A 15,016-nucleotide genomic window follows, 5' to 3' on the forward strand; every position below is an offset into this window, starting at 1 on the left:
CCAGACAAAGTTTCCTCCACAGGACCTAAGGCTTTGACCCTGGCCGGGGTCCTGTCTGCTGTAGGGCCCTGCTGTCAGGGGATGATTTCCACACAGATGCAGGCAGGCCACATACATGAGCAGATTGCTTAGCAGACAGTTTTGCTGTGCCAAGCCACTATAAATTAAAAAAAAAAAAAAGTGGCCGACAGAAAATTAAAAAAAAAAAAGCCCTGAACTTCTGTTACTCCCTCCCTCTCCATACCAAGTATTTACTGAGCAGAAGCTGCAGCAGCCTGTGCTCCATGTCAGCGTGTCAGAGGAAGGGTCTGGAGCTGAGGGAACAGTGGTCCTCACGCTGCAGTTTAGTTCATGGATCTTACCACAGGCTCTTTCCTGGCCTGGCAAACTCTGAGTGACTGATCACTCTGTTCATAACAGGGGAAATGACAAGTGGCTCTGAAAGGAGCTTGATGGTTGGTTCAAATAGGGCTTTCCAGGGCAAGCGGCCATGTCGCTTATGGGCTTCTTCATACCCACGGAGTTCTCCTGGTACAGCAATCCAGCGGGGACCTGAAGAGCAGAATGGCAGTGTCACACCCAGTAAGTCGTAAGCCTGTTTCCCTGCTCTGCAAGCACACCAATGGAGGTGTGCGTTTGTATGGGCAGGACTAAGGCTTCTAAAAGAGGCTTTGTTTTTTTTTCTTTCCCTCCTTCTGTTCACATATTTCTTCCACTACCTAATAGCAGAGCTGTAGAGAAGCTGGAGTCAGACTCTGAGGTGCACAGTGAAAGCACAAGAGGCACGGGCACATGTTGCAGCGAGGGTGATAGCAGCTGGACGTCAGAGAAAAAGCACCCATGTGGAGCCTGGTCAGACTCTAGAGCAAGTGAAGCCATGAAATGCTGCATCTTTGGAGAAGCTCAAAAAATGCGACAGGACCTTGAGCTGCCCTGAACATTCTGAGCGAACACTGACATCACCCTGCTTTGAGCAGGAGGTGGAGCAGAGACCTCCAACGCTTCCTTTCAACCAGAGTTGCTCCCGATTCCTTTTCAGTCCCTTCTTCTAAGAATAGGACATCTCCAGGAATAGGACAAGCCCCAGAAGACAGCGTGCTAGGGAAGGAAAGGGAATGCAGGGAGGTGGGGAGAGCCAAGATGTGCTGCTAGAGAGCCTGCTGCCAAACTGGAACAGGAAATGGCTGGATGGAAGGAAGGTGGCAAAGAGGTACTGAGCTACGCTGGAGCCCAGCAGCTCAACTCCTGGTGGCGCCAGGTTGCTTCCACAACGGGAGGACATGGGCAAGTGCACTAGACTGATTTCTTTTGTTTCCAGACAGTCTGAGCAGCTGTTATCCTTATTTTTCTCTGTAAGAACTGCTGGGAAATGAGTGCTTTGGGAAATCTGGTCTTGAAATGCCGAGTTCCTATGAAGAGAAATTGCGTAGTGATTTCTCCTCATGCTCTGCTCCCCAACCCCTCGCTGGGCAGGTTGCCAACATGACTGTGAAACAGGAATTTTTATGGACCTAGTATTTTTTCTTACTTTTGCAAAAGTCAGTCTAGGAAGAGCTCAATCAATTAAGCAGAACTTCAGATAAAGTTAGCAAGGCCTCAGTTTCCCTACCCTGAGCTTTGTGCACTGCTTGCCACAGTCTGTGTCCTTACCAATGGGGGGAGCAGCACAGCTGGACAACAGATTGTGTGGAACCTCTTGTGGGACTGTCTCGCGGGCGTTGATCACCTCGACCGTTCCTACAAAGGAGAAGGAGGAAATGCACAACACGGACCCTCTTTGTATGAGGAACCTTGAAAGGGGAAAAAAAAAAACCCATCCCAAACAACCTCCCCGACTTGTACACACTCATATTTCAGGTCTAGCCCCCTTCCCTGCCTCCTGTTTCTCCTCTCCTGTCGCAGGCCACAGAGCCAGCTGTGCTGTGCCGCGGGAGCCCGCAGTGCTGCCTGGTGTAGCTGGTACATGGCCATGTGCGGCTCCGAGGAGCAGCGTAACGCACAGACCAGAAGAGGCCTGTTGATAGGAGACAAAGTTACATGGCTCTGCCAAAAGTGAAAAAGAACAATATAGGTGTTTTGCCAAATTATACTATTGCATAAGATACACTCAAGCATTTCCAGACTTGTGACTCTGTGAGACCCTTGGCAGGGATTTTAAAACTACAGTGTTGTTACTGGGTTTATTGTTGATTTTACTATTTAGTTCTATAAGCTCTGGGGACTTTTGGGAGCCAAGACAATTTTAAAAAGCCTTAAAAACCATAAAAGCAAGGACACGACACTATGGGTTAAGCCAAGAAAGTTTCCAAGCAGGCCCTGAATATTGCTAGATTTTGATTTCTGAAGCACAGATGGATCTCCTGGGACAGAAAGTCTCACTGCCGCTTTGGGAAGGCCTACCCTTGCCAGTGAGGACAGCGTGAGATGCAGCCCCACGTCGGCAGGCGCTGCCTGAGCTGGTGCAGGATGAGCCCCTGAAGTCTCGGCACAGTGGCTCAGTGGAGCCAGCGACAGCCCCGTATGGCTGGGCTCAGTGTCAGCGCACATGCCTCACTCTGCTCCCGTCCGCCTGCATGGCAGCCCAGCAGCAGCTCAGACAGCGCAGCTTGCACCTTGCTGCGCAGCAGCTCCGTGACTTTGAAATATAATTTGGGATCACTTTAGAGGGGGAAGCAGAGGCAAAGTCAGCTCATTTTAAATCCAAAGCTCCTTCCCTGACATGCACCTTCTTGTTGTCAAAAGATGCATTCCCTGCAGAGGATGCTTTGGGTTAAGAGCAAAAGCATGATTTGTGATCAAAGGATGCAGCTTTTATGTACAAAAATTTACTCTGTGAGAACGTGAAGGATTCTGACTTCTCCATGTCAGCTGGGTGTCTGCAGGGAGATAAGGCACCATGGCTGGCCCATACCTGTGCTGGCGTTGTAGATGGTAAATATGACCCCACCACCCAGGCCCGAACTCTGTGGGTTCATCACCGAGGTGCAGATCAAGCCAGCGATGGCAGCATCCACTGCTGTGCCTCCACTTTTCAGAATGTCCCTGTGGTGGAAAAGGAGGAAAAAATACATGTGAAAATCCAAGAAGGCTGGAATGGAGTAGCCATGTGAAAATGTCTACCTGGGGCACTTGTAAGGCAGCCCCAGCTTAATGAGAGCCACTAGCTGTTGGGGGAAGGTCTTGGCAGCAGTGTGGGGTGTGAGAGTGCAGAAACGCCTTCCTTTCCTTTCTGAGAAAGAAAAAATAGTAGGAAAGAAGGGAGAGTCTTCAGGAAGAGCCTAGCTAGGGGCCAGGCCTCAGCGATGCTGGTCTTCACATGGGCAAAGAGTGACGGCACAGAGAGAACTGCAACCACTCACAAATGCTGTTGACAAAAACGGACAGCAAGGAGCAGCTCCCAGATGTGGAGGAGGATGCTCTTGGCAGAGGAGAGGCTTTCCACACGCTGGGGACCGAACAACTGATTTCTAGCTCCCCACCTACCGTTCCCAATAAAAAGGCATATGCTGGGCAGCAGGACAGGGGCACTGAAGCAGGCATGATGGGTCCACGTGAAACAAACTCTTGAGACTTAATATGTTGATTAGCACAAAATTCAGGCTTTACTTCATTGCTCTGACAATATGCCTTCCTGGACTTATGTGATATTAGCACAAAAACCCCGCTCCTTCCCTCTATCCCCAAAAGCAAAACAAACCAACAAACCAAAACGTAAAAAAAACCCCCTCAGCTGAGGGTTTCTACCTAGGCACAGCCACACCACAGAACACACTCACAGGCATTAAGGCAGCCTCACGCTGCTGACAGCAATGTGTTTCTGCTGCAGAAGCGTGTCTCAACAAATGCTCCCCTCGTGCACAGCTGTAAAAAACCCCATCTTTTCCTTGCAGTGGAAATGGGGTGGGGTTTCCTTGCAGAGCCTGCCAGTAGCCAGCACTGGTATTTGCTAGGATGGTGTCCTGGGTTTCTGACTGTTTGGATTGGGATATTCCTTACAGCAGTCAAAGCCAGAGGGAAAGCGGAATAGTTTATTAATTGGAGTGCCACTGTTCCCAGAGGCCGTGACAGGAACACAGAGCGTATACGGGGACTGCTGTTTATTGTACAGCCACTGATGTGGCTGGGACCTGCTGCGGCTGGGAACAGGATGCTGACTGTGCCTTCCCTTTGTTTCTTAAAGTGCCTTTGGAACCACTGCCTGTAAGGAAATGGCAGTGGGCAAGCGGGAAGAAATTATAGGGAAGCAGGGGCTTTCTGTTTGGGGTCCGCATGGCTTTTAGCCTCCCAGTGGCTGTAGCCCGGGAAATGGAGACTGAGGCTCAGGCTCACCTGTTCAGCTCATTGCGGCAGGGTGTTTCTCTGAAACAGAAGCTTTTAATTGCTAACAGGAGAAGGGAAGGAAAGGAGAGCTTCATGAGAAACTGGGTTACCCCTGCAGAAGGCCCAGACAGCATATTAGAAAGTTGGGGAAGGAGAGGAGAAGGACCACTACAGTGGCCCAGGACAGTGCTCCCCAGAGGCCCTGGATTATGGGCTATGGGGCAGCACATGTACAAAGCCTGGTGCCAGGGAGAACCGTGGTTCTGAGATAATTGGCAGTGAAAAACAACTTTAAAAAGAATCTTTGAGATTATATGTTACTAATTTCAACGCAATGCATTAAGACTTCAACATGAAACATCAGACACATTTTCCCAAAGCCTGAAGAGCATCAGATTCTCACCCAAGTTCCCATCTACCTTAACAGCTGTGTCAGTGGTTGCACATCTTGCCCCACCTCCTGTCCCAGGACCCTCCTGCTACTCTCCTTCTGAAGCTGGTGCCATACACCCCTCTACCATGTCCCCCAGCAACACCTGTGCCAGGAGGAGCACTCCCTGACAAAGATCCTCATCCCTTCTGTGTCATCTGCTCCCACAGATAAGCTGTTCCCCCTCCCCTCTACTGATCTGCACCAAGCCAGCAAGCTCTACACTGGAACTGCATTAGCTTAGCATGCTCTAGGGGGTGACCACAGTTAATCGATTTATTACTGCAATATGTGCAACCCAGATGGCCTGTTTCTGGACCAGGCTAAGATTTTTTGGTGTTCCTAAGCACTTGTTTAAACGAGCAACACTGTGGGCTAAATAACCTTTACTGCAAAGGTAGTGCCATATGCAAGTACATATGCAAGTGCCATAAACGTACAAATCTGAGAGTTCCTTAGCATGACCCCATGATGCTCCCTCCCTCCAACACAGCCAGTTAGATAACACCCAGAGCCACGATAACACCAGCCATGTAAACTCCAGTTTGTAGCTGTGCTTGGAGCTCCTGCTGAGACCAGGGAGGACAAAGGTCTCAGTCTCAGCAGCAGTGTATCAAACTGCTGAAGAGAACAGCAGATTCCTCCAGAGAGCTGGACTGTTAATGCCCTTGGCAAAAGGGACACGTTCCCTGAGAGTATCAAGGAACAAGTTGTTCCTTTAGGAGGATGTTCACCGGCAAGTGGAGAGGACTGCGGCAGTGCTGCCAGGATGGACACATCCTGCCTGGCACGGCCAAGGCAAATCAAGTGCTTACTTGATAAGCAACAATTACTCCAGCCTGCTAGTCCATCCCATAGTTTTCAGATGGGTCATGCCCAAGACACTGACATTGTGCACGTCTCCGGAAGGCAGGAAAGCCAGAGATGGTTTTCATTGTTCCTGCTCTGTGCTGAGCACAGCAGCACCCTGATCACTGGCTGCAACTCCTCGGTATTAATACAGAGCAAAAGTAACACCAGCAGACAACAAAGGGACAGCATTTTTTTTTGTTGTTGGTTTTTTTTTTCAATATAGACAAGAAAACCAGAACTTCCATATAATCCAAAAGTGCTTTTCATTCCTGTGTCTGTATTGGTGGCAACTGTCACTGTTACTTCTGGTGGTAAATACCACATCTAACAACACATAGTCAAAGAAGTTTCTTGCTCAAGGGACAGAGGACTTTCCAGCTGCCTGCTGCCTTTCATCGTGCACCATGGGATGGAGAGCTAAGGCTTCCCCTTCCCATGGTGGTAGCTAAGGAAAAGCAAGTCTTGCAGGCTCTTAGCTTGAGCTCAGAAACAAGTGAACCCAGTAAGGCTAAAACCAAATCCTGATCAGGGTTATTAGTAAGATTTCATTTGAGCTGCCTTGCTCTTTGACTCAGGAGGCCTGGTGCGTGTCCCCCATCATCAGCACAGGGTTCAGGACCCACAGCCATTCTATGCTATCTGCAGACTGGCCCTCAGTCTTGACAACTTCCCCTCCAGCCTCTCTGCAGACTGAAACCACTCTCTGAGCTGGCTCTTGGTAGCTCACACTCGGCTCCCCATACCTGGCTTTCAGCCAGAGCCCTGACATTTCCTTAGAAGAAGGAAGAAGCCTGGGGAATTTAGGGCCATTATGTCTCTCTCACCAGCTAGGCTGGCAGAGTATACCCTGTGCCATCAGGCTGCGTCCTTTATATGCATCACTGCTACAACTAGCTTAACTATAATGCAAAATCCCGGAGAGACACGGGACCCCTCAATCAAAGTGTGGTACCTGACCAAGTCTCTCTAGACATCTCTTAGTGCTGCAGCTGACAAGATCTGATAACAACATGTTTTGTCCGATATCCTTCCTGCCACTCAGCTTCAGCTTTAGGGGTTGGCCATTAACGGAGTTTCCTTAAAGTCAGGAGCAGAAGTTAACAACCACATCCTGCTCCATCAGCAGCAAAAGAGGGATTCGCCCTCCTAGGAAGGGTGGGTGATGGTGCTTTGCTCACACCATCCTCACAGCAAAGATGGGCTGTGCTGGGCTGCAGACTAAGCACGCTGTTCTGACCCGGGCCATTTTAAATACACTGGAAATGCTAAATTATGAAATTATATTGATTCTTATTTTTTCTGGTGAAGAAAGCTGGGGGATGGAGGAGACCACCCGTTATATAGCAGCTGCCTGTTTTAAGATTTATGAAGAGCTAAAGCAACAGCTGCTTCTGGAAAAACAGGACAGTTGCCAAATTTAAAACTGTTAAAATACAAGAAGGGAAGGCAAGTCCTTCGGGATATAAACATTCATCAGAAATGCTGCTGGGCCATCACTGAAAGGATTTTTGCAGCACATTCTCTGCCTAGAACTGAGCTTCCCAGGGCCACAGACATTTTCTGACTGTTAAAGTCTCACTGTTCTCACCCTCCCCACCACCCTGTCCGCCAGGCTGGTGTTTGTTTCAGAAAAAGCCAGTTCCCAGGGTTTATCCGAGGCTCCACTGGAGAAGTGGCGTCAGAGATGGCTGCTGGGCCAGGTCAGGCCAGCTCGCCTTGCTGCAGTGAATCCTCTTGCTGGGAATGAGCACTTCTCCTGTATCTCTCCCTGGCCTCATGCTGGGTCTTGCTTCTGCTGTCTGGGAAACAAACAGATGCAGAGCAGTGGATGTCAGAGCTCAAACAGCAGGTAGGCAATATAGAGCTTTTTGTGTGGCTGTTGGAAAAAAGACTGTTCCATTCCCAGGAGGGAATATGCGGCTTAGAGCTCGAGCTGAAGGTGGGTTTTGGTACCACTCACTGCCAGGGCAATCACCTCCTCTCTCCTCGTGGCTTCCTGACATTAGGACAAATTACTGAAGTGGACTTTGGTATCAAATCCACATCCATGGCTTAAAAAGTGCTCTGACTCTCCTTTTCATGTCCAATCCCTCTTCATCAGTGTTTCACTTCGTTCAGGGACAAGTTTTCTTCCAGCGCAGAGCCCCTGTCTGAACCAGACAGCTCAACGATACTGCTTTCAGGCCCCAGTCTGCAGCAGTAATCAGACCCCACTCTGTTCAGCACTGAGAAGTGGGCACTGACGGCTAAGAGCAAGTCTAGCACGGGACCTGCCAACAAGGATAATGACACACTGGAGGCTTGCTGAGATATTGCTCATTTTCTGCAGAGAGCCAAAGAGTTGCAAAAGTCCAACCTTACACAGCCCTGGGATACACAAGCACCATCTCCAGAGCTGGAAAACCCAAGCCTGAAGATGACAGCTGAGCACAACTGAAGACAAAGAGCAGCAGACAGGGGCTGTGAATCTGTCTCCATCGCCTGTCTGTACCAGTGAATTGAAGAGCCACACGGTTCCTTCACCGACCCTTCCTTCACAGCTGAACTATCAGTGAGGGAAATGCAAGTGCCCTGAGGTGTCTTACCCAACCCACTATCCCACATGCTAAAAGACAAGATTGCTCTTCAGGCAGGAGGCTGTCAGTCTCAGTAAGCGCAACTGGAAGTTCTAGTAGGAGACACAAAGACTGTCTCAACAGCAGCAGCTTAAACCAACACAGTATCGTGTAATGCTCCTGGAATTTCATTACTGCTATTGACAACTCACAGAGCATGTGGTTTGAGTTTCTTTTCTCTCTTTTTTTTTTAAGGAAACAGGATTTTTTTAATTAAAGAATAAAATTTGTAAGTAGGTCGCAGATTAGGTGCTGCTTCTAGCTTCCAAGACCTGGTTCTGGACCAGTGCAATTGGTTTCAATCCCATCCTGCACTGGAGGTCCTCTAAGCCTCTCCCAGGAGCTCGGGGAGGGGGAGGGGATTTGTGGGATAAAAGGGGTGGCTGCGGAGGGGCAGCCTGAGGTCCCAGCAGAGAGAGGGTCTGTGGGTCAGAGGTGGGGAGCAGGGACAAAACAGCACTGTCAAACCTCTCTATGATGTGGTGTGCCTTTAGAGACGGGTAGCAACAACCCCTGCTCTCGCCAGTGAGGCGGGCAGGCAGGCTGATGGGTTCAATCACAACACGTGGTTTTCATTTGATGATTGTAGCTTTGCCATTCCCAAGCCACCAAGCTTAATTTCTTTTCTTTCCCAAGGAGTTGGAGGTTGTGGCTTTCCTTTTTTGTGTGTTTCCACTACAAGTATTCAAAAATTACCAAAAAGTAAGACTGAGGAAATTTGTTGGTTTACCTTACTCTACTTGTTTTAAATTCCTCTAGAAAATTTGCTAGTGTGCAAATACAAAGCCAGAGATGTAGTCTGCCTCTGGTCAAACAGTTCACACCAAGTGGTTTGCTTTGGGGAAAAAAACCCCAAAAACTGAGCATTAAAATTTGTGACCATATAATTTTGTTTACTTATTTTTATGTATTAAAAAACATATATGAGTGTGGTCATCAATGGATTAACCACTTTTGGTAGATCAATTCTCCTGTGATTTCCAAACAGTGATAGCAGAAATGAGCCTGTTCCAACCCTGAGCTGCAGAGACTAAGCAGAGCTTCCTCAAAATTCTGCATCTGGTAACAGCCATGGCTTTGGGGCACAGAAAAACCACAGAAATTATTATCCTTAGTACTCAGTGCTGCCCAGGCTGGACAACAAGCAAGGAGAGTGGCCAAGTCCTGCCGCAAATTCAGAGGAGATGGGAGAGGAATGACGTGCTGAGCTGTGGAGGCAGGATCAGGGCTGAAGACAACGCAAAAGGTTGAGCAGTTTGGAAGCAGAGGGCTGATGGTGGTTGTGTTGTGTTGGTAGGATGAGAAGACCAGAAGGCTGGCCACCTGACTGTACAGGCTCAAAGACAGCACAAGGAGATGGGTACAGGTGGGAAGGAGCAGCCACAGAGCTGGGGGTGAGCCAGCGCTTAGGCAGAAGAGAGCACCATGGGTAGCAAAGGGCCCAGCAGTGACTCGGGAGCAGCAGCACAAGTACCCAGCTCTTGCGCCATTGGGAATCTCGCCATTCAGGATTGCTCATCTCACTCCTCAGCTCTTTACAATACTCTAAGTACAGACAGCCAGCATAAAAATTTTCAAATGTTTGCGTAACTGCAGAAAAAGAGTGAAGACCTAAATACAGTAATTGGTAAGAAATAGAAAAACCCAAGATTAATTCTTTCTTCTTGTTTCCTCTCTCCTAAGTTGCATGAATTTGGGAGTTTAATTATTTTTGAACAGCAGAAGTCAACAATGTTGTAATCTCAGAAACACTCAATTGACTGGGCAGTGTCTGGGAGGGATTTAGGGTTGTGTATCGAGTGATGCTTGGCTTTGCCCAATTCGTGTTTCGTTGCTGAAGTAGCAGCCCACAGGTGGGGACAGCAGGGCCTATTGGCTAAGACTCTGCTGTGAAATTGGATTTTAGTGCTACTGCTGTGACAAAATTCCTATGTGATGGTAACATCTTGTTCAGCAAAGATTAGGCAGGAGGCTGCTGGATAACCCTCAGCTCCTGATGCTCTGATCAAGACTTCTGGGTCAGGCTGGAGGAAGCCCTCACCCTGCAGAGCCACACAGGAGGTCAGTGTGAGGTGGATCCTGAGCAGCGCACACTGCTCTGAAAGGCAGAGACCCTGGTCAAAGCACCTCTGATGAGGCAGCCACACAGTATAACTACTGTGCTAGATTTCCTTATTTCTATCAGTGAGGTAACATCATTTTCTCACTTTGCAGATGGCTATGGGAATTAATTTAGTGGTGGCTATCAACAGCTAGGAGTTCAAATGTGATACAGATACAAGAGCACAGAACTGTCTGGGAGGAAATGAACAAGATCACATGCAGTACAGAGCAGCACTAAGCTTCCTCCAAAGGAAAAACGTTCTTTCCTTACAAGATACCACCGTGGGCCAGTGGAGATAGAGAGGAATACAACAATGAAAAAGAAAAGGGCAAACATACAAAGCTTCTGATCACAAGCTCTGTTTGTTACAGAGGAACACTTTCATAAACAGTTTTACTTTTATTATGACCTATTGCAAGAACATGAGCAGACAGCTCAAGCTGGGAGCACAACACTTGGTTCATTCCAAGTGTAAGAAGGACAGCACAAAATGAGCACAATGGTTTCCAAGAATGGCTGGAGGCAAAGAATACCAGGAGAAGCAGCAGACAGCAGGGCACCAGAGCTAACCACTGTGCAGAGGGGTAGTGGAGTAGAGCCAAGGTGAGAGAATTGTCTCGGCTGCGGAGATCCAGGGTCTTGGCAGGGCTGGAGGAGAGAGCTGATACATTTGGAGCAGTAGGATGATATGCAGATGTCCCAGGATGGGGAAAGGTGGGGGGGCGGGGGGTAGGGAGGGAAATCTGTGATGGGAAGTTGGAGCAAGGGTAGAATTTTGTGGGGATCATTGACAAACTATTTGCAGGAAACCTAAGGTGGCCTGTCAGACTGGAGGGACACCACAGACCTTGTCAGCAAGTGAGCTGGGGGCACGGCTACAGCAGTGGTTGAGGCTATGGAAGCAGGTTGAGCTTCCTGCAGAGAGAAGGGAACAGATGACAGCCCAGCAGCAGTAGCCAGCTCGCCAAAGCTTCTCAGCAGTCGACCTGATCAGAAATTTCTGTGGGTATCACTTCAGCACCTGCCACCTGATTCTATACTACTTCAAGTCACAAACCACACTATCTGCAAAATGAGTGCTGTGGTTTTCCCAGCAGATTCTTTGGGTAATCCAATAATGTATTTTCCTCTCATTTCCATGAATACTGATTCAAAAGGTATTTTTTCTGTCCTCTGAAGAACCAACCTGTGGGATAGCATAAAAAAAACCCATCTTATTCCTTGACATATGTGCAGCCACAGCACATTTTCTCCAGCTACTCAAAAATGCTGTGTCAGCACATGACTGCAAGGACCACATGAGCAACAAGGCAAGCATGGTGTGATGGCATCGTGCCTTATCTCACTCCTCCAACCACAAGGTAGAGCACACAGCTCCAGCATCCTCTGCTGGAGCATCCAGCATCACATGTAGCTTGTGAAGATCATCCTTCTCTTTAATGTATACAAACCTTTAAGAATTGAAGTAACAGTGATTTTAAAACAATAACAAAAGAGTCAAAATGTTTGAGAGAGAAGTTGTTGCACAAACTGATGTGGAACAACCTGGGCAGATACAGAATTTTTTTAAACCTACATCTTTCTTTCCAAGTGATTTAAGTATGTCTTTTGCATTTATACTGTCTTGGCTGAATTTCAGTTAAATCCGCTATTTTCAGTTAAATCTTTTTCTTTCCAACACAGTGTCTGTCTTGATAGCAGACATACCTGCTGCAAGCTTCAGTCCAGAAACACACACCCTGAAAGCGCAGTCCCCCTTACTCTCAGCCTCCTGCCTTCCTTGCCTCTCTGAAGCCCAGCTGCAGCTCTCTGCTAGCTCCTCTCAATTCTTCCTTCATTTATTTCTAAGCCACTTATTGGACAGACCTACCACCATGAAGCAAACTGTTACTTTCCTGCTTCCTCACTTAAAAATAGCCTTGTACTTGCATACGATAAATATTTGTACCTTCTAAAAGGCCATGGGTTTGCAGAGAGCTGCAAATTTTTATGACACTGGATAATGAAAATAAGCATCAACTGCAGAGGCAGGGCTCCATCTGCCCCTGAGCTGCCCCACTGCCGATGGGGAGCACCCAGGGAGCAGCACTGCTGCTGAGCCCCAGAAGCGTGGAGGGCAGAGTCCCTCCTCACTCCTGCAGTTAGTCTGTCAGTCCGAGCCCACGACACACGCGACATGGTACCTGAAAAACTGAGAGGTCTGTGCACATACCGGCCGATGGCAGAGCAGGTCTCGGTGTCAGCAGCCACGGCACCATGCAGGTAGCGCTGAGGACTGCATTTGGGTTGAGTCAGGATCACCACAAGCACAACAATCACTGCCAGCACCCCTAGGGTCAGCAGCACCAGACAACAGATCTTCGCCGTAGACATGTCTATTCCTACACACTGGAGGCAGCTGGGAGCGTTTTACTCCTCTTGTGAAAACGCCTGCTTTGCCCGGGGTGGAAGTAGAGGATGCCGGCACTTTTGGGAGGGAGGTCTCACTGAAGAGAGCTCTGCCTCCTGCAACTCAGAATTACTTTCTTTTTACCATTAAAAGCTGCTAAAAAGGAAGGGGTGTTCTCTTTCTTTCTTGATCTCTTTACACGTGAGAGGCTTTTCACTATGTTTTGTAAAGAGAACTTTTTTCTGGCATATCTACCATGTGCCTTTTTTTTTTTAAGTCTCTGATGAAAACACTTAACGCATTCACTGCTGGAGCACTTCAAAGTCAAATCTCTACACTGCTTGCTGGCTTCACACAGCCTCCCTTGTCTCCACACTCTTGCCACATAAAGCAAAATACCAAATAAAGGCAGACCGCATGGTGAATCACTGGGAAAATTGTAACATCAATCCTACACTGCAAACTTGGGGTCTTTTCTTTCCATAAAACAAAGGAAAGAATAAAAGTTAAACACAAAATACTAATCTGGAACCTTCATATTTACTCTTACTTTACCTTACAGTTTATAATCTTGCTTATTTACTTTTTTCATCATTAAATCAGTGTCCACACTATACATTGTCTGTAACTGAGCATAACAGAGTATCTTGAATAAAGCAGACAGTGAACTTGCACCCTTATCTCATAGTTAAAATAAAACTATTTTGTGTGTCATATCTCAAGAAAGTGATTTGATAGACTACACTGTCTTTTTTGTATTTTGATCTTCCCGTAAGGTGATCTAGGGGAAGTGAGAATAGTCCAAGAAAAAATACGGTTTTGTCCAAGATAAAACCATGGTCCCTGGGGAGTAATTTCTTGGCCTCCACATCTCTGGATGGTGAATATACTTGGCACACGTAACAAGCCCCCCCAGCTCTAATGTGATTATTCATTTCACCCCATTGCAAAACACTGCTCATCTGGTGAAATTTCTCAATCCCTACATGACTTTCATGTTTCATTTTTGAGAAATTGTTCTGTAACACTTAAAGAACCATAATTCCAGTGATTTTGGGGAAAGCTCTTCCCTGGGAACTCATAGCAGGCCTGGAAACCCTGACCACTCAGTACCAACAGACTCAATGCTCAGGTGTATTTTGCCCCTTAACTTCCATCCAATGCTATGGAGAATTCAACAGAAGTCTCCAAATTTTCATCATACTTAGTTTTCAACTCCGCACATTGACCATCTGTATGTGGAAAATGACCCTTATGCTGCCAAGGCGAGACCTCGAAGAGATCAGAAAGGTAAGAGTCATCTCCCAGACCATGTCTGGGAAGGCCAAGACACGGTTACGATCTATTCCAACTAATAGATGCTTTCCACAGGCAAACCCTGTCTTTTAGATACATAAATGAAGTCTGAGCCTCCTTCTCTCTTTCAATGAATAACCTTTACCGTTTTATTGATACAACACTCAACTTCAACCATACTACGCTACAAAGCCTGCACTGACCTTTCCATGTGAGAGGCTGGGTAGCTGTTCACATGCTGGTGCTCAGGACCGTGACCTCTATTTGTCCGTTTCTCAAAACCTTCACATTTATCACCATTGTCTGGGAGCGCAGTTTGCCTTGGCATAAATCTCCACATGTAGCACTTCACTGCAAGGCCTCCCTGGTCCTCTGCTGCCAGCGTGAAGGGTTTGTAAGCTGTGTGAAAAGGAGCTCAGTATTTAAAGACCCTTACAAGGTAAAGAACCCTTACAGGGTAAAGAACCCTTACAAGCCAAGATATACTCGAGGTATTCTCATGCCAGTGTCCTGAACATCCTCCTTTGCCTTTGACTTTACACTGTCCAAACTGCATTGCAACATACTCAAGGGGATGCCTCTTTCTGCTGCTGTGTGCTTGCAGAGCACTGTCCACAGTCACCAAGCCCTTACTGTAATGAGAAGTGCACTTTGCATTTCCCATCTCTGAATTCTTAAACCATTGGACAAGAGTCTAGGGACGTTTCCTAGAGCATGCAACCAAAAGCCGAACTGGATGTATTTCATACACTGTTTCTCTCCTCCTCCAGTCTCACGATTCTTTATAACCCAGGAATATCGGTTGTCTCTCTATGATAATCAAATTACAAACGCATAGGCAGCATGCTGGGAATTTACTGCTCAAATCTTCTAAGAGACATGGCTGTGAGTTCCACAGATGCTGGTACATATGATTCATTTGTCTCAGAACAACTTTTCAGAAACTGTGTCACAGGCAGGGTGACACAGGCTGGGTTGGCCACTTGTCCTGGGTTCAACATGGAGGAACC

At 47.6% G+C, this 15,016-nt stretch overlaps 1 protein-coding gene across 1 annotated transcript in view; it reads right to left on the reverse strand.

Moving 5' to 3' along the window:
* GGT5 (gamma-glutamyltransferase 5) overlaps positions 1-12,694 on the reverse strand; it is a 17,736-nt gene extending 5,042 nt beyond the window's left edge. Inside the window, exons 1-4 of the mRNA XM_010136366.1 lie at positions 12,534-12,694; positions 2,912-3,042; positions 1,651-1,737; positions 363-552 (exon numbers count right to left, since the gene is read on the reverse strand). Coding sequence (XP_010134668.1) covers positions 363-552; positions 1,651-1,737; positions 2,912-3,042; positions 12,534-12,694 — 569 coding nt within the window. The remainder of the gene's footprint in view (positions 1-362; positions 553-1,650; positions 1,738-2,911; positions 3,043-12,533) is intronic.
* Positions 12,695-15,016: the final 2,322 nt, after the last annotated feature.

The sequence above is a fragment of the Buceros rhinoceros genome, unplaced genomic scaffold, assembly GCF_000710305.1.
Source record: "Buceros rhinoceros silvestris isolate BGI_N320 unplaced genomic scaffold, ASM71030v1 scaffold13015, whole genome shotgun sequence".
NCBI classification, from domain to species: Eukaryota; Metazoa; Chordata; class Aves; order Bucerotiformes; family Bucerotidae; genus Buceros; species Buceros rhinoceros.